Here is a 22,415-nt window from a genome sequence, read left to right on the forward strand (position 1 = left end):
TTAAGTCAGCTAATAATGTTAAGTCAACTAATACCTGAACATGGAATGTCCTTCCATTTATTTAGATTTTCCTTAATATTTTCAATGGTGTTTTAAGTTTTTAGGTACAATCCTTGCACCTTTTTTTTGCCAAATTTATTCCTAGATTTTTCTTTTAAAGCTGTTGTAATGGGAATTGATTTTGTAAGTTAATTTTTTTTGTAAATGTAAATAACTTTTACTGAAGTATAGTTGATTTGCAATGCCATGTTAATTTTTGCTGTACAGCAGAGTGACTTGATTTATATGTATATATGCTTTTTCATATTTTCATTATGATTTATCATAGAGTATTGAGTGTAGTTCCCTTTGCTATACATTCAGTTCAGTTCAATTCAGTCGCTCAGTCGTGTCCAACTCTTTGTGACCCCATGAATCGCAGCACGCCAGGTCTCCCTGTCCATCACAAACTCCCGGAGTCTACCCAAACCCATGTCCATCGAGTCGGTGATGTCATCCAGCCATCTCATCCTCTGTCGTCCCTTTCTCCTCCTGCCCCCAATCCCTCCCAGCATCAGAGTCTTTTCCAATGAGTCAACCCTTCGCATGAGGTGGCCAAAGGACTGGAGTTTCAGCTTTAGCATCATTCCTTCCCAAGAAATCCCAGGGCTGATCTCCTTCAGAATGGACTGATTGGATCTCCTTGCAGTCCAAGGGACTCTCGAGAGTCTTCTCCAACACCACAGTTCAAAAGCATCAATTCTTCAGCGCTCAGCTTTCTTTATAGTCCAACTCTCACATCCATACATGACCACTGGAAAAACCATAGCCTTGACTAGATGGACCTTTGTTGGCAAAGTAATGTCTCTGCTTTTGAATGTGCTATCTAGGTTGGTCATAACTTTCCTTCCAAGGAGTAAGTGTCTTTTAATTTCATGGCTGCAATCACCATCTACAGTGATTTTGGAGTGCCGCCCCCGCCCCCCCCCCCAAAAAAAAAAAAAAAAACTCAGCCACTATTTCCACTGTTCCTCCATCTATTTCCCATGAAGTGATGGGACCAGATACTATGATCTTAGTTTTCTGAATGTTGAGCTTTAAGCCAACTTTTTCACTCTTCTCTTTCACTTTCATCAAGAGGCTTTTTAAGTTCCTCTTCACTTTCTGCCATAATGGTGGTGTCATCTGCATATCTGAGGTTATTGATATTTCTCCCGGCAATCTTGATTCCAGCTTGTGCTTCTTCCAGCCCAGCATTTCTCATGATGTACTGTGCATATAAGTTAAATAAGCAGGGTGACAATATACAGCCTTGATGTACTCCTTTTCCTGTTTGGAGCCAGTCTGTTGTTCCATGTCCAGTTCTAACTGTTGCTTAAGCACACATAATTTTCTGAATTTCAGTCTGTAAAGTTAAGCAGTTGGTGTACTGGAGTAAATGGTACAGCTTCTTTCGTTTTTATTGAGGAAAGTGACAATGTAAAAAACAATGTAAAACACATTTTGGTTGGTAGTAATTACTGGTAGTGTTCATCTTTAAACTTTTCTGTTGGTGTTTATCCTTAAATTTTTCTGTAATTTTCAGTTTTCTACAGTGAAGTGGTGTGACTTTTTTTAACCTACACTCTTTTTGGTATTTGCATATGTAATACTTGAAAATTGTACGGAGGTATAGCAAGATGTGAAAGCTACCCTTTATGTCCTTTTCATTTCCATTTCCTTCCAAATATATAACAATGTAAATAGATTGGTGTACATCCTTTCTTTGCATATATGCTTCCATATAAACATAAGTATTCATAAACATTGAAGATGTTTTTAAGCCATAAATGTTCTTTACTGGTTTTTAAACAGTATTATGTGAAGATGTTTCCAAAACTACATAGAATTCTACAATGAAATTTATCAGCTTTATTTAACCATCAACTGTTGGACACTAAGCTATTTTTTTCGTTATTTTTGATTTATGAATAATCCTTTAAAGTATATGCTAGGGATAACTTTTGACACATTTGGAAATGTTTTTGTAGCATATGTTCTTAAAAGTGGAATTACACTTCCAAAGCATTTGATAGATACTACCAAATTGCCTTTAAAAAAAAGTTTTAGTTAGCAATTTTGTATTTTCTCTGATAATTTATGTGAGTGACTGTTTCTTTGTATTCTTGTGACTACTTGATATTTTCAGAATTTCTCTTTTTGCCATCCTGATGGATGTAAATTTATTACCAACGTTTTATTTTGCTTTTTTCTGGTTACCAGAGAGGAGAGAGCATTTAAATTTTTTAAGGGACCATTTGTATTTCTTCTGTGACTGAATTAATTTTCTAATTAAGAAGACCATCTAGTTATTAAAAAGAAGGAACAAACAGTTTTTACATTAAAAAAAGTAGTTTTGTTCACTAAATCCCCATGGGGTAATTAATGCAAAATATTTGGTTGTTAATAAAGAATAAATTCATCTGAGTGTTTACCTGAATAAAGTAAGTAACTAAATGTGATTCTGTCTCCTAAATCTTAAAGTAGAATTTTATCAGTGGACCAATGCCCATTAGTTGACTAGCTGGATATCTGTTAACCAAAGCATTCTTTAGTATTAATATTTGCAGACAGAGAAGTAGATGACTTGTTCTTAACTTTTATTCATTAATTCAGTAAATATCTTTTGATCTCTTACTATATGCCAGACATAGATTTGGGCATTGGGGCTATAGTAGTAAACGAGACATTGGTTGAGGAGAGGGCTGTATATGTACTAATTTATCTTTCTGATGAGGGAAAGCCTCACTATGAAGTTGACAGTTAAATGGAGACCTAAGCAATGGCACCCCACTCCAGTACTCTTGCCTGGAACATCCTGTGGATGGAGGAGCCTGGTGGGCTGCAGTCCATGGGGTCTCGAAGAGTCAGACACGACTGAGCGACTTCACTTTTCATTTTCATGCATCGGAGAAGGAAATGGCAGCCCACTCCAGTGTTCTTACCAGGAGAATCCCAGGGACGGAGGAGCCTTGAAGGCTGCCGTCTATGGGGTTGCACAGAGTCGGACACGACTGAAGTGGCTTAGCAGCAGCAGCAGATGACAAGAGTCAGTTATGTGATGATCTAAGCATCCAAGGAAGATAAAAAATAATATTTTAAGGTATCAAGTCAAGAAGCATGGCCTTTCTTTCTTCATATTAGAAAAAAATTAAGTACAGTTTATTTACCATATGTTAATTTCAGGTGTGCAGTAAAATGACTCATACATCTGTATCACATATAACTATTCTTTTTCAGATTCTTTTCCATTATAGCTTATTATAAGATATTGAAGATAGTTCCCTGTGATATGCACTAGGTCCCTACTGTTTATCTGTTTTAAATATAGTAGTGTGTATCTGTTAATCCTGAACTCCCAATTTATCCCCTCCCCTCCTTTTTTCCTTTGGTAATCATAAGTTTGTTTTTAGTGTCTGTGGGTCTGTTTTGTAAATAAGTTAATTTGTATCGTTTCTTTTTAGATTCCACATATAAGTGATATCATATGGTATTTGTCTTTCTCTTTCTGACTTATTAGTATGATCATCTCTAGGTCCATCCATGTTGCTGCAGATGACATTTCATTCTTTTTTATGGCTGAGTAATCTGTTGTAGATATCTTATCTACTTCATCAGTTCATCTGTTGATGGACATTAGGTTGCAAAGTGTGACCTTTTGAAGGCTTGGGAAAGAGGCTTGTGTGGCTGGACCCATAAAGACATATACACAATAAATGGAGGAGAAAGATGTAGTATGGTGTCGTAGCAGTAAATAATGCCTGCCTTTGAACTGGAAGACTTGCTCTTGAGTATTGACTCTACCTTTTTATAGATCCTGGCCTCTAAACTTCTGAACCCTCTTCATCTTCCATCTGCTTTCTCTGTGCCTTGGTTAATATAAAGAGCAAGTCAAACGAAAAATGCCTATAAAGGTATGGTGTGCTTGTTTATTTAATAAAAGGCCACTACCTGTGTGTTTTGCTGAGGGCTATGGAGGGACACTGAAATGAATTACATTTGGTGTTTGCTCCTTAAAAGAGGATGTAGTCTAGTAGTAATATAGTAATATCTGAAATACAATGTTGAGAATGATGGAGATCTTAAGGATGCAAATAAGGTGGTATAGGGACTCAAAGAAGGGAGAGCTTTCTGTTTTCTTGGAGTTGGCTTTATGATGAACAAAGGACTCTTGAACTAGCCCTGGAAAGATGGGTATGGTTTCAGTAGAAGATGGAGGGGAAGAGAATAATCTCAGTAGGTCAACCTGTGGGAGTAAAGGCATGGAGCCTTAGGCAAATTCAGAAGGAAAGGTTAGGACCAGACAGATTATGCAACATTTTAATACTAGGTTAAGGAAAGTGAATTCCATTCAATAGGAACACTACCAGTAAATATTTATTGAGCATCTGCCTTTGCCAGGTCTGTGCTGGTTAGGGCTATGAAAATTCAGTGATCTCAGTTTAGTTGGAGAAGACAGATTAATTATTATAATTTTAATGAAATGTGAATAAAGTGTTGCAGAATCATATTTCAAGGAACTATGCCAACTTCCTGGCATAATAAGGGAAGGCTTCATAGAGGTAGATATTAGTGCTTGGACATAAAGTATCCCTTTTTGTAGCAGATAAAATTGATAGAGAGGTATATGAAGAAACATTCTAGACCTGGCACTTTATGTGTTTTGGGATGGCTGGATGAGGTTTTGTGTGCAGTACAAGGCTGTGAAGAGTTTTGTCAGAGAGAAACTGAAAGATTCAGGTGGCAGCGTGAACAGTACATTAGAAAAGGTAGAGATGTGAGGTAGGGAACCTGTAAGACTATTATGCTGGACCAAGTAAAAGATGATGTAGGACCTCTTCATGTGAAATAGTAGCTAAGGGAATAGACAGCCTGGAAAATTGGAGACCTGCTTAAGATGTAGAATTGGCAGGACTTGAAAATCAGTTGGCTGTGGGAGAAGGGAGGAAAGGATCAGGTGGAATATGGAATGACTTCCAGATTTCTGCTACTTCAGTGGAAAGCATTGCATGAGGATAGAGTATATTTAAGGGGAAAGGGGGTGGATTTGGAGAGGTAGGCTAATAGTTTCAGCTGTATTGTGTCAGAGGTGCATATAGGATAATTGGGAGGGGCAAAGGATGACTTGGGGAGTGATCAACATTTAGATGATGATATAAGCCTTACATAGTGAATAGGGAAAATCATGCAGTTTGTCCGACTCTTTGCAACCCCATGGACTAAATTCTCCAGGCCAGAATACTGGAGTGGGTAGCCGTTCCCTTCTCCCGGGGATCTTCTCAATCCAGGGATCAAACCCAGGTCTCCCACATTGCAGGTGGATTCTTTATCAGCTAAGCCACAAGGGAAGCCATATATAAATATAAATTAAATAATCATCGGAGAATAGGTAACTGAAGAGGAACCTTAAGGAGCATCGAGAGACAACCATAGAAGCCAAAAAACAATCAGGAAAAAAAAAAGTTATTAAAAGTGGTTGGAAGTTTTTTTTAAAGGGTGTAGTCAGTGTTGTCATCATAGATGTTGACATTTTTCTTTCTTTTTCCCTTTATTTTTCCTCCAGAAGTAGGTCATTGGTCACCTCAGTAGTTTCAATGAGGATATATAGGTCAGATTATAGTGACTTGAGTATATGGGGCAGATTAGAATTTGGCTATAATTGGAAGGAGAGATAAAGATACAATATCAAGGTACTATTGTTTGGTTATTTTTTCTTGTCTGTTTTTAAAGATCAGAGAGTCATGAGTTTTTTATTTCCTGAGAGGAGATAGTGAATAGACAGCAAAGGGTTGAAGTCACAAGTAATGGAGGAGCCTAGCGTAGTGCATCTCAAACTGTAATGGGAATTTTGTTGAAATGTAGATTCTGAATTGGAAGGTCTGGGTTGGAGTCTGAGATACAGCATTTCTGATAAGCTCCCCGGATCAGGATGCTGCTGCTTTTGGTTATGGGCCATACTCTTTGAAGTAATATTTAGAGAATATGGGATTGGTAGTATTATAGTGAGTTAGCCTTAATAGATGGAGAAGGCAATGGCACCCCACTCCAGTCCTCTTGCCTGGAAAATCCCCTGGGCGGAGGAGCCTGGTAGGCTGCATGCAGTCCATGGGGTCACTAAGAGTCGGACACGACTGAGCGACTTCACTTTCACTTTTCACTTTCCTGCATTGGAGAAGGAAATGGCAACCCACTCCAGTGTTCTTGCCTGGAGAATCCCAGGGACGGGGGAGCCTGGTGGGCTGCCGTCTATGGGGTCGCACAGAGTCGGACACAACTGAAGCGACTTAGCAGCAGCAGCAGCAGCCTTAATAGAAAGAGGAACACCTGCTCTGAAATCAGGTGGAATATAAGGTGGATGGGATTCAAATTAGGTTTACAGGTAGGAAACATGCTTGGTAACCTTAATTTGTTTTTTCTGTGCAATAGAAGTAAAGTAGCTTAAAAAAAAAGAGTTCGAGAATGGTTGTGAGCTTAAAAAGGTGTGAAGGTTTGGAATAGTTACTAAAAAGAGAAGGGAAGTGAGTGAGTCTGAGACCTGTTATAATCACTGAAAAGTGAGAATTATTAATAGTTTGGTTATGGTATCTGTACAAATAGTTGGGACAAGGAGAGACTAGATTTGAGGAAGTCAGGAGAGGTAATGAGTTCTGAAATAGAACAGTGGCTTTCAGAGTAGAAAAGGAAGATGTCCTGGGAGCTCAGACTTCCCTGGTGGCTCAGATGGTAAAGAATCTGCCTGCAATGCAGGAGACCCAGGTTCCATCCCTGGGTTGGGAAGATCCCCTGGAGAAGGGGATGGCAACCCACTCCAGTATTGCCTGGGGAATTCCATGGACAGAGGAGACTGGTGAGCTACAGTCCATGGGGTCACAAAGAGTCGGACACGACTGAGCAACTAACACAAACACAGACAAAAGATGTCCATGTGAATTTGTGGTACATTACTTTATGTGACAAAAGGAATTTTGTAGATTAAAGTAGGAATTTTGAGATAGATTATTCTGGTAATAGATCCTGGGTAAACACAAGGATCTTTGTAAAAGGAAGCAGGAAAGTCAGAGTCAGAAAAGACCATGTGATGATAGAAACAGAGAGAGAGAGGAAATGTGATGATGAAAGCAGAGGTCAGGTGATGTGGGACCATGAACCAAGGAATGGGCGGCCGTTAGAAGCTGGAAAAGGCAAGGAAACAGATATTCCCAAGAGACTGTAGAAAGAGCAAAGCCCTGGTGACATGTTGATTTTAGCCCAATGAGACATTTTGGACTTCCGGAAACTGTAAGATAAATCATTTGTGTTGTTTAAGCCACTAAATTTGTGGATTAATTTGTTACAGCAGCAGTAGGCAACATGCAGGGAATTGTGAATGTGTGGGAATGTTGAGTTAGAATCATAAAATCAGGCAACTAATGGCATGTGAAATGGGCAACAGAAAACTGGGAAGGCTTTTAAGCTGGGTAAGTGGGTGGAGGAGTGTGGTGAAATTAAAAATAGAGAACGACAGCAGATTTTATAGAATGGTGTTCATTTTGCATGTAAGTATGGGTTAGATATGGATTAGTTTTGAAACAAGGAGATAAATTTAAGCAGCTGCTATTTTATAGTACTATTTAATGGTACTATTAAAGTTAATAGCGCTGTTACAATAAAATGCATGGCAAATTTTATAGGAATATTTAGAGTTTAGAGTTTTGACTGAGTGACCAAAGGGGTGAGTGAGAGAGACTGGTTTTTTAAAAAATAATGCCACATTATGTTTATATAGTGCTTTTCTTCATTTTGGGAAGTGTCCTCCCCCACCCCCGCCCCGTTTTATTGAGGTATAATTGACAAATAAACATAAAATTATATTCAAGGTATCAACAGTGATGGTTTTGATATATGTATGCGTAGTGAGAGGCTTTCCACACATTCATGACTTCGCATATTTACCTTTTTTTACCTTTTTAATTTTTACTTGTTGTTTAGTCGCTAAGTCATGTCCAACTCCTTGTGATAAGTAATATCATGCAGTATTTGTCTTTCTCTGGCTTACTTCCTCCAGAAGTAGCATAACATCCTCCAGATTCATCAGTGTTGTCACAAATGGCAGAATTTCTGTCTTTTTTTTTTTTAAGGCTACATCATATTAAACACATGCCCCCATTTTCCTTATCTGTTCATTTGCTCATGAACACTTAGGTTGTTTCACTTAGTATCTTGGCTGCTATGAATAGCACTGCAGTGAACCCGGGCGTATAGGAGTATTTTGTTTTATTGTGCTTTGTAGGCTCTTTGTGTTTTTTTTGTATACAAACTGAACTGAAAGTTTGTGGCACCCCTGTATTGAGTAAGTCTATTGGTGCCGTTTTCCCAGCAGCATTCTTTTTAAAAATATTATTTATTTTTAACTGGAGGATAATTGCCATCTTTTCCCTCTTGAACTTTACCTCTGCCCCCGTCCCACCCCGCTAGGTCATCACGGAGCTGTGGGCTGAGCTCCCTGTGTTACGCAGCAGCTTCCCACCAGCTGTCTGTTTCGTGTGTGGTAGTGCATATATGTCAGTGCTTCAGTGCCTTTCTCTCAGTTCATCTCCCCCTCTCCTTCCCTTGCTGTGTCCACACGTCTATTTTCTATGTCTGTGTCTCTATTCCTACCCTGCGAATAGGTTCATCAATACCATTTTTCCAGATTCCATATGTATCTGTTAATATACAATATTTGTTTTTCTCTTTCTGTCTTAACTTCACTCTGTATAACAGGCTTTAGGTTCATCCACCTCAGTTCAGCTGACTCACAGTTGTTCCTTGTCATGGCCCAGTAACATTCCATTGTAGATATGTACCACAGCTTTGTCCATTCACCCGTCAGCGGACATCTAGGTTGCTTCCGTGTCCTGGCTCTTGTAAGTAGTGCTGCAGTAAACATTGGGGGTGCATGTGTCTTTTTGAATTGTGTTTTTTTCAGGGTACATGCCCAGTAGTGGGATTGCTGGGTCACATAGTAGTTTCATAATTTTAAGGAATCTCCATGCTCTTCTCCATGGTGGCTGTATCATTTTACTTTTCCACCAGCAGTGCAGGAGGGTTCCCTTTTCTCCACATCCTCTCCAGAATATATTGTTTGTAGATTTGTGAGGTGACTCCTCATTGTAGTTTTGATTTACATTTCTCTAATAATTAGCAATGTTGAGGATTTTTTCTTGTGTTTATTGGCCACTTGTATGTTGTCTTGGAGAAATGTCTGTTGAGGTCTTCTCCTCGTTTCTTCATTGGGTTGTTTTCCTGATACTGAGTTGCATGAGTCACATGCATAATTTGGAGATTAATCCTTTGTTAATTGTTTCATTTGCAGTTTTTCTCCCATTCTGAGAGTTGTCTTTTCATCGTGTTTAGTTTCCTTTGCTGTGCAAAAAGCTCCGAAGTTTAGTTAGGCCTTGTTTGTTTTTGTTTCTGTTTCCATTTCTATAGAAGGTGGGTCAGAGGACCTTGCTGTGATTTATGCCAAAGAGTGTTCTGCCTATGTTTTCCTCTTCGAGTTTTATAGTTTCTGGCCTTACATTTAGGTCTTTAATCCATTTTGAATTTATTTTTGTGTATGGTGTTAGGAAGTGTTCTAATTTCATGTTTTTACACATAGCTGTCCAGTTTTCCTAGCACCACTTACTGAAGAGCTCCATTGTTTTTTTCTCCATTGTATATTCCTGCCTCCTTTGTCAAGGATAAGGTGCCCATAGATATGTTGGTTTATCTCTGGGCTTGCTTTCTTGTTACATTGATCTGTATTTCTGTTTTTGTGCCAGTACCATACTGTCTTGATGACTGTAGCTTTGTAGTATGGTGTGAAGTCAGGACGGTTGTTTTTCTTTGTCAAAACTGCTTTGGCTATTCAGGGTCTTTTGTGTTTCCATACAAATTGTAAAAATCTTTTGTTCTATTTCTATGGAAATGCCATTGGTAATTTTATAGGGATTGCATTGAATTTGTAGATTGCTTTGGGTAGTCATTTTCACAATGTTGATTCTTCCAATTCAAGAACATGGTATGTCCCTCCGTTTGTTTTTGTCATCTTTGATTTCTTTTATCATCAGTGTCTTACCGTTTTTTGCATACAGGTCTTTTGTCTCCTTACATAGGTTTATTCTTAGGTATTTTATCCTTTTTGTTTGCAGTAGTGAATGGGATTGTTTCCTTAATTTCTCTTTTTGCTTTTTCGTTGTTAGCATATAGGAATGCAAGGGATTTCTGTGTATTAGTTTTGTGTCCTCTACCTTTACTAAATTCATTGATTAGCTCTTAGTAATTTTCTGGTGGTATCTTTAGGGCTTTCTATGTATAGTATCGTGTTATCTGCAGACAGTGAGAGTTTTACTTCTTTTCCAACCTGGATGCCTTTTATTTCTTTTTCTCCTGTAATTGCTTGGGTAGTCCTTCCAAAACTGTTGAATAATAGTGGAGAGAGTGGCCACCCTTGTGTTGTTCCTCATCTTAGAGGGAATGGTTTCAGTTTTTCACCATTGAGAAGAATGTTTGCTTGGGTTTGTTGTACGTGGCCTTTATTATGTTGAGGTACCAACAACAGTAGTTTTTAAAATTGAGGTATGTATTTGTTTTAGAAATAATGCTATTGCACACTTAATAGACAACAGTATAGTATAACATAGCTTTTATATGCACTGGGAAACCAAAACATTTGTGTGACTTGCTTTATTGTAAATTTGCTTTTTGTGGTGCTTTGGGTATGTCTGTACAGATACCTCTTGAGGTAGTAATTTCATTTCCTTTGAATATACACAGAAGTGGATTGCTGGTAGTTGTATTTTTGACTTCTAGATGTGCTTCCATATGATTTCTGTGGTGGTTGTATCAGTTTGCATTCCTACCGTCAGTGTACTGAGGTTCCCTTTTCTCTACATTCTCACCAGCATTCAGTGTTTTGCACCTTTCTGATTGTAGACATTCAAGCAGATGTGTGATACCTTCTCATTGTGGTTTTGAATTGTGTTTTCTTGATGATTAGTGATACTAAGCACCTTTTCAGGTACCTGTTAGCCATTTGGATGTGTTGCAAAATCTCTTCAAGTCCTTTGCCCACATTTTTTTAAATAAATGCTTTTTATAATTAATTATTCGGCTGCACAGAGTGGCATGTGGGATCTTAGTTCCCTGACCAGGGATCAAGTCTGCACTCCCTGCTATGGAAGCATGGAGACTTAACCACTGGACTGCCAGGAAGTCTGTTTTGCCCACTTTTAAATTGGGTTATTTGATTTTTTTTGCTCTCTGAGTTGTATGAGTTCCTTATGTATTTTGTATATAAACCCCTTATCAAGAACATTTTTTCCCATGCTGTATAGGTTGACTTTTTGTTTTTTGGTGGTTTCCTTTGCTATGCATAACTTTTGTTGTGCATAAGAAATGTAAGATTGTTATACATAAGTTACGCTATGCATAATTTTGATGTAGTCCCATGTGTTTGTTTTTGCTTTTGATAAACCATTGCCAAGACCAATATCAAGGAGTTTACCCTCTATTTTTCTTCTAGGAATTTTATGGTTTCAGATCTTATCTTCAAGTCTCTATCCGTTTTGAGTTGATTTTTGTGTGTGGTATAAAATAAAGGTCCAGTGTTATTTTTTTGCATATGGTCATTTAGTTTTCCCACACCATTTATTGAAGAGATCATTCTTTCTTTGTTGTGTATTCTTGACTCCTTTGTAGAAAATCAATTGGCCATATATATGCAAGGGTTTATTTCTGGACTCTCCATTTTGTACTGTTAGTCTGAATCTCTGTTCTTATGTCAATACAATTACCAATACAGTAATCAATTATTTTGATTACTGTAACTTTGTAATATAGTTTGAAATCAGAAAGTTGATGTCTCCAGCTCTGTTCTTCTTTTTCAAGAATGTTTGTGCTATTCAGGGTCTTTTGTGGTTCCATATGAATTTTAGTATTTTTTTCCCAATTTTTGTGAAAAATGCCATTGGAATTTTAATGGGGGTTGCATTGAATTTGTAGACTACTTTGAGGAGTATGGATGATTTAATAATTCTTCCAGTCCATGAGCACAGATGTTTCCATTTATTTCTTTTTCAATTTCTTTCATCTCCTTGGTTAAATTTATTCCTGATTGGTTCATTCTTTTTGATGCTATTTAAAAGGGATTGTTTTCTTACTTAGTTTTTCTAATAGTTCATTGTTAGTGTGTAGAAGGACAACTGATTTTTTTTTTTTAATACTGATTTTGTATCCTGCAACTTCGTTGTTGCTGTTTAGTCACTAAGTCGTGTCCAACTCTTTGCAACCCCATGGACTGCAGCACATTAGGGCTCCCTGTCCCTCACTATTTCCTGGAGTTTGCCCAAGTTCATCTCCATTGAATTGGTGATGGTATATCAGTGTTTATTCTTGCCATTTCCTGCTTGACCACGTCCAATTTATCTTGATTCATCGACCTAACCTTCAAGGTTCCTATGCAGTATTGTTCTTTACAGCATCGGATTTTACTTTCACCACCAGACACATTCACAACTGAGGATCATTTGTACTTTCACCCAGCCGCTTCATTCTTTCTGGAGCAATTAGTAATTGTCCTCCACTCTTCCCCAGTAGCATGTTGGACACCTTCCAACCTGGGTGGGGGGCATGGTTCATCTTTTGGTGTCATACCTTTGTGCCTTTTTATACTGTTTATGGAGTTCTCATGGCAAGAATACTGGAGTGGTTTGCCATTCCCTTCTACAGTGGATCAAGTTTTGTTAGGTCTCTCACTGTGACCTGTCTACCTTGCATGGCATGGCTCATTGCTTCATTGAGTTATGCAAGCCCCTTCACCACCACAAGGCAGTGATCCATGATGGGATCCTGCACCTTTCCTGAACTGAATATTCTGACAGGTTTTTGGTGGGGTCTTTAAAGGTTTTTCTGTCTATAAGATCACGTTTTCTGCAAACAAGACAGTTTTTCCTTTCTTATTTTGATGCCTTTTATTTCTTTTTCTTGCCCAGTTGCTCGGACTAGGACTTCCAATACTATGTTGGTTGAAAGTGGTACGAATGGGTATCTTTATTTTGTTCCTGATCTTAGAGGAAAAGTTTTCAGCTTTTCACTGTTGAGTATAATGTTATTTGTGGGTTGTCATGTATGGCCTTTATTGTGTTGAGGTATGTCCCTCTGTGTCCAGTCTGTTTAGTTTTTATTTTTAAAAGTTTTTACTGGAGTATAGTTGATTTACACTGCTGTGTTACTCTCTGCTGTACAACAAAATCAGTTAGTTATACATATATGTGTATCTACTCTTTTTCCATTCTTTTCTCATGTAGGTTATTGTAGAATATTAAGTAGAGTTTTCTGTGCTATATAGTCCTTATTTGTTATGTATTTTATATATAATAGCATGTATGTGTGAATCCCAGTCTCCCAATTTATCTGTCTCTCCTCCCTTTCACCCAGTAACCATAATGTTTAATTTTTATAATAAAGGGATGTTGAGTTTTATCAAACACATGATTTTTATCCTTTATTTTATTAATGTGATGTATCACATTTATTCACGTATATGTTGAACCATTCTTGCATGGGAAGCATTTCATACCTTTTTAGGGGGCTTAGAGACAAGTTTTTGAATGGACATAGCTACTAGCATGTAAAATAAGCTACTAGCATGTAAAATTAGGCCAAAATAATATTGTGAATGGGTTCTTCCCTGGTAGCTTAGCTGGTAAAGAATCTGCCTGTAATTCAGGAGATGCCGGTTCAATTCCTGGGTCAGAAAGATCTGCTGGAGAAGGGGTGGGCTACCCACTCCAGTATTCTTGGGCTTCCCTGGTGGCTCAGCCAGCTGGGAAAGAATCCCCCTGCAATGCGGGAGACCTGGGTTTGATCCCTGGGTTGGGAAGATCCCTGGGAGAAGGGAACAACCCACTCCAGTATTCTGGCTTGGAGAAGTCCATGAACTATTCCATGGGGTCACAAAGAATCCGACACGACTGAGTGACTTTCACTTTCAATATTGTGAATAGTTACTACTCTAATAGACATCAAATGTCTAGACCATTTCCACCATCCCAGAAAGTTCTTTTGGATACTGCTGTTCTGTATTATATGTAATGAGGGATTTCATATTATTACGGTAAAAGTTTTTAAGAATCATTCTTTGCTAATTACATACAATTTCAGAAGACCTAGAGTCTTGGAAAGATTGGGTGACATAGTGAAGTGAGCAGTACACCATGCTCTTTAAGAAACTCTAATCTAGTTAACAGTGAGCACTAACCAGTTGGTTTTTTTTTTTTTAATCCTAGTTCTGCTTTGTGTTGTATGAATTTGGGAAGCCTAAAGAGATTCTGTAAGCTCTTATAAAACATTAAAAGCAAACAAGAAACAGGTAATATGTGTTCACTGTAAATTTTACAGTGCAAAAAATTAGAAAAACCATTTTTAAAAAGAAAAACCATATTTGTAAAACATGGAATTGCTATCATCCATTTAAGTTCTTTTTGTAACATGATATAATTCATTATATCATCTTACTTCTCTAATTCGATCCACTTTATATTGAGCCACTTCTCTCTCAGCCTCTTTACTTTGACTGAAGTATTAGATCATCAGTAAAAAAAAAAAAAAGACCTAAACTTGAGTTTTGTGTTTTTATTTAATTTTAGATTCCCCAAATGTGTTGTTATAAACGGTGAGGATTTCCCTCGGTGGTTCAGTGATAAAGAATTTGCCTGCAGTGCAGGAGACGAAGGTTCCATCCCTGGGTCAGGAAATCCCCTGGAGGAGGGCATGGCAACCCACTCCAGTATTCTTGTCTGGAGAATCCCATGGACAGAGGTGCCTGGTGGGCTATAGTCCATGGGATTGCAAAAGGTCAGACACAATTGAAGAGACTTAGCATGCATGCACATAAACAGTAAATACATAATTGATACTTATTACCAAATATGAAACATCTTAGAGGATACAAATTTACTAGGATAGAAAATTGCAAAAGTTAAGAAAACTTTGAAGCAATATAGAATTGGATAAGAAAGGAGAGTGTGTCTAGAAGAACTTCATTTGGTACAGAGATCCAATACCATAAAAACGTCTTTTCTGAAATACGATTTTTATAAATCAAACATTTTTTGTCTTTCCGATAATTTCATTATACAGATTCTTGGCAGAAGAGACTAATCGATATGCTAGAGGAGTTACTTGTGTTGGGGTTTTATCTTTGTTTTCTTAAGTAAAGTTTCAGTTCCGTTCATTTCAGTTCAGTTGCTCAGTCATGTCCGACTCTTTGTGACCCCATGAGTTGCAGCACGCCAGGCCTCCATGTCCATCACCAGCTCCGGAGTTCACTCAGACTCATGTCCATAGAGTCAGTGATGGCCATCCAGCCATCTCATCCTCTGTCGTCCCCTTCTCCTCCTGCCCCCAACTCCTCCCGGCATCAGGGTCTTTTCCAATGAGTCAACTCTTTGCATGAGGTGGCCAAAGTATTGGAGTTTCAGCTTCAACATCAGCCCTTCCAATGAACACCCAGGACTGATCTCCTTTAGGATGGACTGGTTGGATCTCCTTGCAGTCCAAGGGACTCTCAAGAGTCTTTTCCAACACCACAGTTCAAAAGCATCAATTCTTCGGTGCTCAGCTTTCTTTATAGTCCAACTCTCACATCCATACATGACCACTGGAAAAATCTTAACCTTGACTAGACGGACCTTTGTTGACAAAGTAATGTCTCTGCTTTTTAATATGCATTCTAGGTTGGTCATAACTTTCCTTCCAAGGAGTAAGCGTCTTTTAATTTCATGGCTGCAGTCACCATCTGCAGTGATTTTGGAGCCCCCCAAAATAAAAGTCTGACACTGTTTCCACTGTTTCCCCATCTATTTCCCATGAAGTGATGGGACCGGATGCCATGATCTTCGTTTTCTGAATGTTGAGCTTTAAGCCAACTTTTTCAGTCTCCTCTTTGACTTTCATCACGAGGCTGTTTAGTTCCTCTTCACTTTCTGCCATAAGGGTGGTGTCATCTGCATATCTGAGGTTATGATATTTCTCCCGGCAGTCTTGATTCCAGCTTGTGTTTCTTCTAGTCCAGCATTTCTCATGATGTACTCTGCATATAAGTTAAATAAGCAGGGTGACAATATACAGCCTTGACATACTCCTTTTCTGATTTGGAACCAGTCTGTTGTTCCATGTCCAGTTCTAAGTGTTGCTTCCTGACCTGCATATAGGTTTCTCAAGAGGCAGGTCAGGTGGTCTGGTATTCCCATCTGTTTCAGAATTTTCAATAGTTTATTATGATCCACACAGTCAAAGGCTTTGTCATAGTCAATAAAGTAGAAATAGATGTTTTCTGGAACTCTCTTGCTTTTTCCATGATCCAGCGGATGTTGGCAATTAGATCTTTGGTTCCTCTGCCTTTTCTGAAACCAGCTTGAACATCTGGAAGTTCACAGTTCATATATTGCTGAAGCCTGGCTTGGAGAATTTTGAGCATTACTTTACTAGCCTGTGAGATGAGTGCAATTGTGTGGTAGTTTGAGGGTTCTTTGGCATTGCCTTTTTTTGGGATTGGAATGAAAAGTGATCTTTTCCAGTCCTGTGGCCACTGCTGAGTTTTCCAAATTTGCTGGCATATTGAGTGCAGCACTTTCACAGCATCATCTTTTAGGATTTGAAATAGCTCAACTGGAATTCCATCACCTCCATTAGCTTTGTTTGTAGTGATGCTTTCTAAGGCCCACCTGACTTCACATTCCAGGATGTCTGGCTCTAGGTCACTGATCACACTATCGTGATTATCTGGGTCGTGAAGATCTGTTTTGTACAGTTCTTCTGAGTATTCTTGCCACTTCTTCTTAATATCTTCTGCTTCTGTTAGGTCCATACCATTTCTGTCCTTTATCGAGCCCATCTTTGCATGAAATGTTCCCTTGGTATCTCTAATTTTGTGAAGAGATCTCTAGTCCTTCCATTGTGTTGTTTTCCTCTATTTCTTTGCATTGATCGCTGAGGAAGGCTTTCTTATCTCTCCTTGCTGTTCTTTGGAACTCTGCATTCAGATGCATATATCTTTCCTTTTCTCCTTTGCTTTTCGCTTCTCTTCTTTTCACAGCTATTTGTGAGGCCTTCTCAGACAGCCATTTTGCTTTTTTGCATTTGTTTTCCATGGGGATGATCTTGACCTGTCCCCTGTACAATGTCACGAACCTCCGTCCTTACGTATAATTTCTATCTATATGGAACTGACAACAAGTATAGGAAAGTTAATTTAAGAAAAGTTCTGTGCTATTACCTCTGATGAGATGACAGTTTCTCTGCTGTCTCCTGCTGTGTGCCTTTCTTCTTCTGCTCAGTATCTGATGAGGGCATAGAATCATGGCATAGCAGACTTACTTTGAGGTCCAAGATTCTGAAGGCAGAGGAAATTAAAAGTGTGGCTGCATGTTTCATAATATGACACTTTTGGCTCTTATATTAAAGTTATCTGAGATAGTTTATAACCAGCTTATTAGTTTATATTTAACCAAACATTTCCCTCATTTCCATAAATAGTTATAAGCTCATTTATGATTTTAATGATTGATGTATATGAGTATTTAACCATAACTGTTAAAGTGTTTTCTAAACCAATATTCCCTTTTACCTCAAAGTATAGAGTTTGAAACACTAGCTCAGCACTGAACACTAATTGGCCCTCTGTACATTTTAAAATGTTTCTGAAAGAACGAGGGAGAAGTTGAATTTGTATTGAGTTTATCCTAAATCTAACCATTATTTGTCTTCATACTAGAATTGTAAAATGTATTCATAATATATATTATATATTATATAATAACATGAATGCCAGTTATAAACAAAAATTTCCAGTTTTTCCTTTTCTCTTCCCATTTTAATTATAGGTTCTTAGGAGTTTCTTTGCCTTTTTTTACTGAATCCCAATATTTTGATTTCAGTAAGAACTGTCTCCATCAGTTCAGTTCAGTCACTCAGTCATGTCCGACTCTTTGCAACCCCATGAACTGCAGCACGCCAGGCCTCCCTGTCCATCACCAACTCCCAGAGTCCACCCAAACCCATGTCCATTGAGTCAGTGATGCCAACCAACCATCTCATCCTCTGTCGTCCCCTTCTCCTCCCGCCCTCAATCTTTCCCAGCATCAGGGTCTTTTCAAATGAGTCAGCTCTTCGCATCAGGTGGCCAAAGTATTGGAGTTTCAGCTTCAACATCAGCCCTTCCAATGAACACCCAGGACTGATCTCCTTTAGGATGGACTGGTTGGATCTCATTGCAGTCCAAGGGACTCTCAAGAGTCTTTTCCAGCACCACAGTTCAAAAGCATCAATTCTTCGGTGCTCAGCTTTCTTTATGGTCCAACTCTCACATCCATACATGACTAGTGGAAAAAGCATAGCTTTGACTATATGGACCTTTGTTGACAAAGTAATGTCTCTGCTTTTTAATATGCATTCTAGGTTGGTCATAACTTTCCTTCCAAGGAGTAAGCGTCTTTTAATTTCATGGCTGTAATCACCATCCGCAGTGATTTTGGAGCCCCCCAAAATAAAGTCAGCCACTGTTTCCACATCTATTTGCCCTGAAGTTATGGGACCGGATGCCATGATCTTAGTTTTCTGAATGTTGAGCAGTAGTGTGTTAATGTGTTGAATGTGACTTTACCTAGTTCAGAATCAAAAGGTCTGGTTTTAATACCTGGCATGCAGTTGGGTTCTAGAAGATGACTGAATCCAGCTCAGATGGTTCAGGAGGAGAACAGGGATAGGGATGGAGTACGAAAATGACAAAGGATGTGTTTTCACTGGTTACAGAGGGAAGCTTGAAAGGGCAAGGAAGGCATAGAGTCATTAGAGCCTAGTGAGAGCTGTGAAGAAGTGGGTACCTGACAGGAGCCATGGGTGATAAAGGGACACAGCGTCTGTCAGAAAATATGACCAGTAAGAAGGAGGGAATTGGAAAGAAGTAATCCAGCTTTTCTCTGCCAGTGATGGACAGCACTGGAACTGAGGAGGTGCTGTTCAGGTCTGCTTCCTTTCGGCGCAGAGTGGGGCAGAGGAATATTGGAGGGATGGGGTAATGGCAGTAAGATAATAACCAGGACAACTACTAATCAGAGGGGGACTGACTTAAGGTAAACTTTTAGATTCAATTTCTTATCTCTAAACTGCAGATACTTTACTGGGGTTGATGTGGTCATTAAGTGAGCCGTAACAAGGTACTGCAGTAGTGCCTTGGTCTTGTATTTTTTAGAAGTTTTGATAAGGTGTGAATTTGAAAAGCTCAGCTTTATTTCTCTCGTTGCCGTGCTGCATTTGTTTCATAAGAAGTTTGATTGCCACCATACTTTTGAATACACATTAGTATTTGTGTTTCCCAGTGATTTTGGGGGCTTCCCTGTTAGCTCAGTTTTAAAGAATCCACCTGCAATGCAGGAGACCCCTGGTTCGATTCCTGGGTTGGGAAGATCTGCTGGAGAAGGGATATGCTACTCACTCCAGTTTCTTGGGCTTCCCTGTGGTTCAGTTGGTAAAGAATCCGACTGCAATGTGGAAGACCTGGGTTTGATCCCTAGGTTGGGAAGAACCCCTGGAGAAGGGAAAGGCTACCTATTCCAGTGTTGTGGCCTGCAGAATTCCATGGTCCGTATAGTCCATGGTGTCGCAAAGAGTTGGATACGATGGAGCGACTTTTTCTTTACTTCAATGATTTATGAGAAGTGAACAGTCATTGTTCAGTAGTTCCCAGGATTTAGACTTTTTTTACTTACTGTCAAATGAGAGGTTTCACTCTTTTCATTCTTGGTGTAGACAGAGCACTGCTTGCTTCTGAACTTATGGATGAACTGCTTTTGAGATGCAGAAATTATCTCCCTGGTGAAAGACTGGTCAGACTTCACTCTCCCACGTCTACCATTGATGTATCCTTAGTGACTGCTTCTATTTTCTTGAGACAGCAGTGATTGTATTTTCATATTTTTTGCTCCTAATTCTTACTGTATTTCTTCTCATCCAGCTTTCATCCAGCTTTACCTTTGAGCATTAGTAGATCAGACCAGAATCAAGCATTCACTCTGTTTTCAGGAAATGTATAGCCACTAGATGATATTTTACTTAAAAGCACTTTTTATTTTTTTAAAAATTCTCTCACAAAAACTGTATTGTGATTTTGAAATTAAATACTTTCTGTTTAATTTACAGGCTCAAGTTAGCAGTTTTGTATATTGCAAATTGAACTTTTCTGAATTACTGACTAAATCTTAATTATTTTCCACCAGACGGTCTGCCAAATCACGAAGCAGAAGCCCATATTCATCTAGGCATTCAAGATCCCGTAGCAGGCATAGATTGTCTAGATCCAGAAGTCGTCATTCTAGCATTTCTCCTAGCACACTAACTCTGAAGAGTAGCCTGGCAGCTGAATTGAACAAGAATAAGAAAGCACGAGCTGCAGAGGCAGCACGCGCTGCAGAGGCCGCTAAGGCCGCAGAAGCAGCCAAGGCTGCTGAGGCTGCTGCCAAAGCTGCCAAAGCTGCCAGCACTTCTACACCTACCAAGGGGAACACAGAAACTGGTGCCAGTGCATCACAAACCAACCATGTGAAGGATGTGAAGAAACTTAAAACTGAGCATGCACCTTCTCCCTCAAGCGGTGGAACTTTAAAAAATGACAAGGCAAAAACAAAGCCACCTCTTCAGGTAACAAAAGTGGATAATAATTTGATTGTAGATAAAGCCACCAAGAAAGCAGTTGTAGTTGGAAAGGAGAGTAAATCTGCTGCTACAAAGGAGGAACCAGTATCTCTTAAAGAGAAAACGAAACCACTTACACCAAGCATAGGAGCCAAGGAGAAGGAGCAACATGTGGCTTTAGTGACCTCTACCTTACCACCCTTACCTTTGCCTCCCATGCTGCCTGAAGATAAAGATGCCGATAGGTAAGTGCAAAAAAGTTTGTTGTGACTGGTTAAAGAAACAGAAATCTCAGTTTGAAATGACAGATTATTTGACCCCTCCCTCAAGAAACTTTATGAAAGACTGTTTAGTAAGTGAATTAGTTTTCTTTATGGTATACAACTTAAAATGAAGCACATTGCTTATAGGATGAAAAAATTATAGCTTATGCTAAGAATTCCAGGTAAAAATTGCCATTGTCATGGGATATAATATATGTTTCAGCTTGAGTTTGGAAATTAGAAATGTCAGTATTTTCTTTGGCTGATATTCTTTGATGTTATCAGAGACAGGACATTTTATAATAGAATCTGTCCTGGGTGATAATATCATATTATCTTGTTTATTTCTAAGTGTTTTCACTGACCTTATAAAGGTCCCTTTATGAATATATGATTTTTTAGTTTTTTATTGACTTAATTTTTTGCAACTAGAGATTAATTACATGTTACAGAAATGTCATAATGTATTAATGCTTTCCTTTAAATTATTTATAAATTTCTGTTGTTGGGGGTGTAGCTAGTACTTTATTTTGAAACAGTTTAAAGAGGATGAAGGTAAGAATGACTAAATGTAAACGCAGTTCTAGGAATGTTTCTCAACTTGTGCTCGGATGGAAACTTGATGCTGCTTGTGATTTGCCTATTGACTTGACCTTTTTCATTTTTATTTTTATGAAGAAATTATAACTCCTACTCCCCTTTTTGTTAAAAAAACAACTCTATGGGCAATTTTTCTAGCTGGCATCTTTAGGGAATTTGAAAACAAGTTGATAAAAATGCCATGTGGGCAGGTCTTTCAAGCACTCACTTTGGCTAGCTTTATGAAAATTTTGTAATTTAAACAAAAATAAATTATAATTTCATGCCCTTTTGTATTTTTAGTACAATCAGAAATGTTGCTGAAGGGACCCCATCCAGTTTAATCAGGTGTTATCTAGTTATACTACTTTCTAACTGTGATATTTGCAGGTTTGACTGTTTTTGTTAGGAACACTGAAGGGACATAACAGTAATGATTTATAGTTTTGATGAGTCCTGGAATAAGTTGCCCAGCACAGAGGGGCATGAGTCCAGAACTGAGTCACTTCATCAGTAAGAAAATAAGCCTGTTGCTGAGAATCTAGTGATTCTGGACCAGTGAGACTAGGTATTCTCTACTTTACTCTTCATATGTGCTATAGGGGTAAATTTTACTGGTAAGAATTCAGGATATGTGCCCAGGTGGTGACTGCTTATTAAGAAGGGTATTCTTTGTGCATCTGTTTTTAATAAGATGGTGGCACATTCCATACTTGGTCATTAAAATTTTTTTTGACTCTCCTTCTTTGCTGTCTTCTTTTTTTATTGTGTCTCTGCTCTTTTTTGCTTTGAATGTTTTTGTATGTTTCAAGGATATAGAACTTTTTTAAGACTCTTGAGTACTACTACTGACATATGTGGCCA

General features: G+C 38.5%; 1 protein-coding gene across 4 annotated transcripts in view; it reads left to right on the top strand.

Annotated features, from left to right (window-relative positions):
• CDK13 (cyclin dependent kinase 13) overlaps nucleotides 1-22,415 on the top strand; it is a 122,510-nt gene that overhangs the window by 14,020 nt on the left and 86,075 nt on the right. For all 4 annotated transcript variants that reach the window (XM_070369341.1, XM_070369343.1, XM_070369342.1 and 1 more), the window contains exon 2: nucleotides 20,295-20,954. In XM_070369341.1, the coding sequence (XP_070225442.1) occupies nucleotides 20,295-20,954 (660 nt within the window). The remainder of the gene's footprint in view (nucleotides 1-20,294; nucleotides 20,955-22,415) is intronic.

The sequence above is a fragment of the Bos mutus genome, chromosome 4, assembly GCF_027580195.1.
Source record: "Bos mutus isolate GX-2022 chromosome 4, NWIPB_WYAK_1.1, whole genome shotgun sequence".
Lineage (NCBI taxonomy): Eukaryota > Metazoa > Chordata > Mammalia > Artiodactyla > Bovidae > Bos > Bos mutus.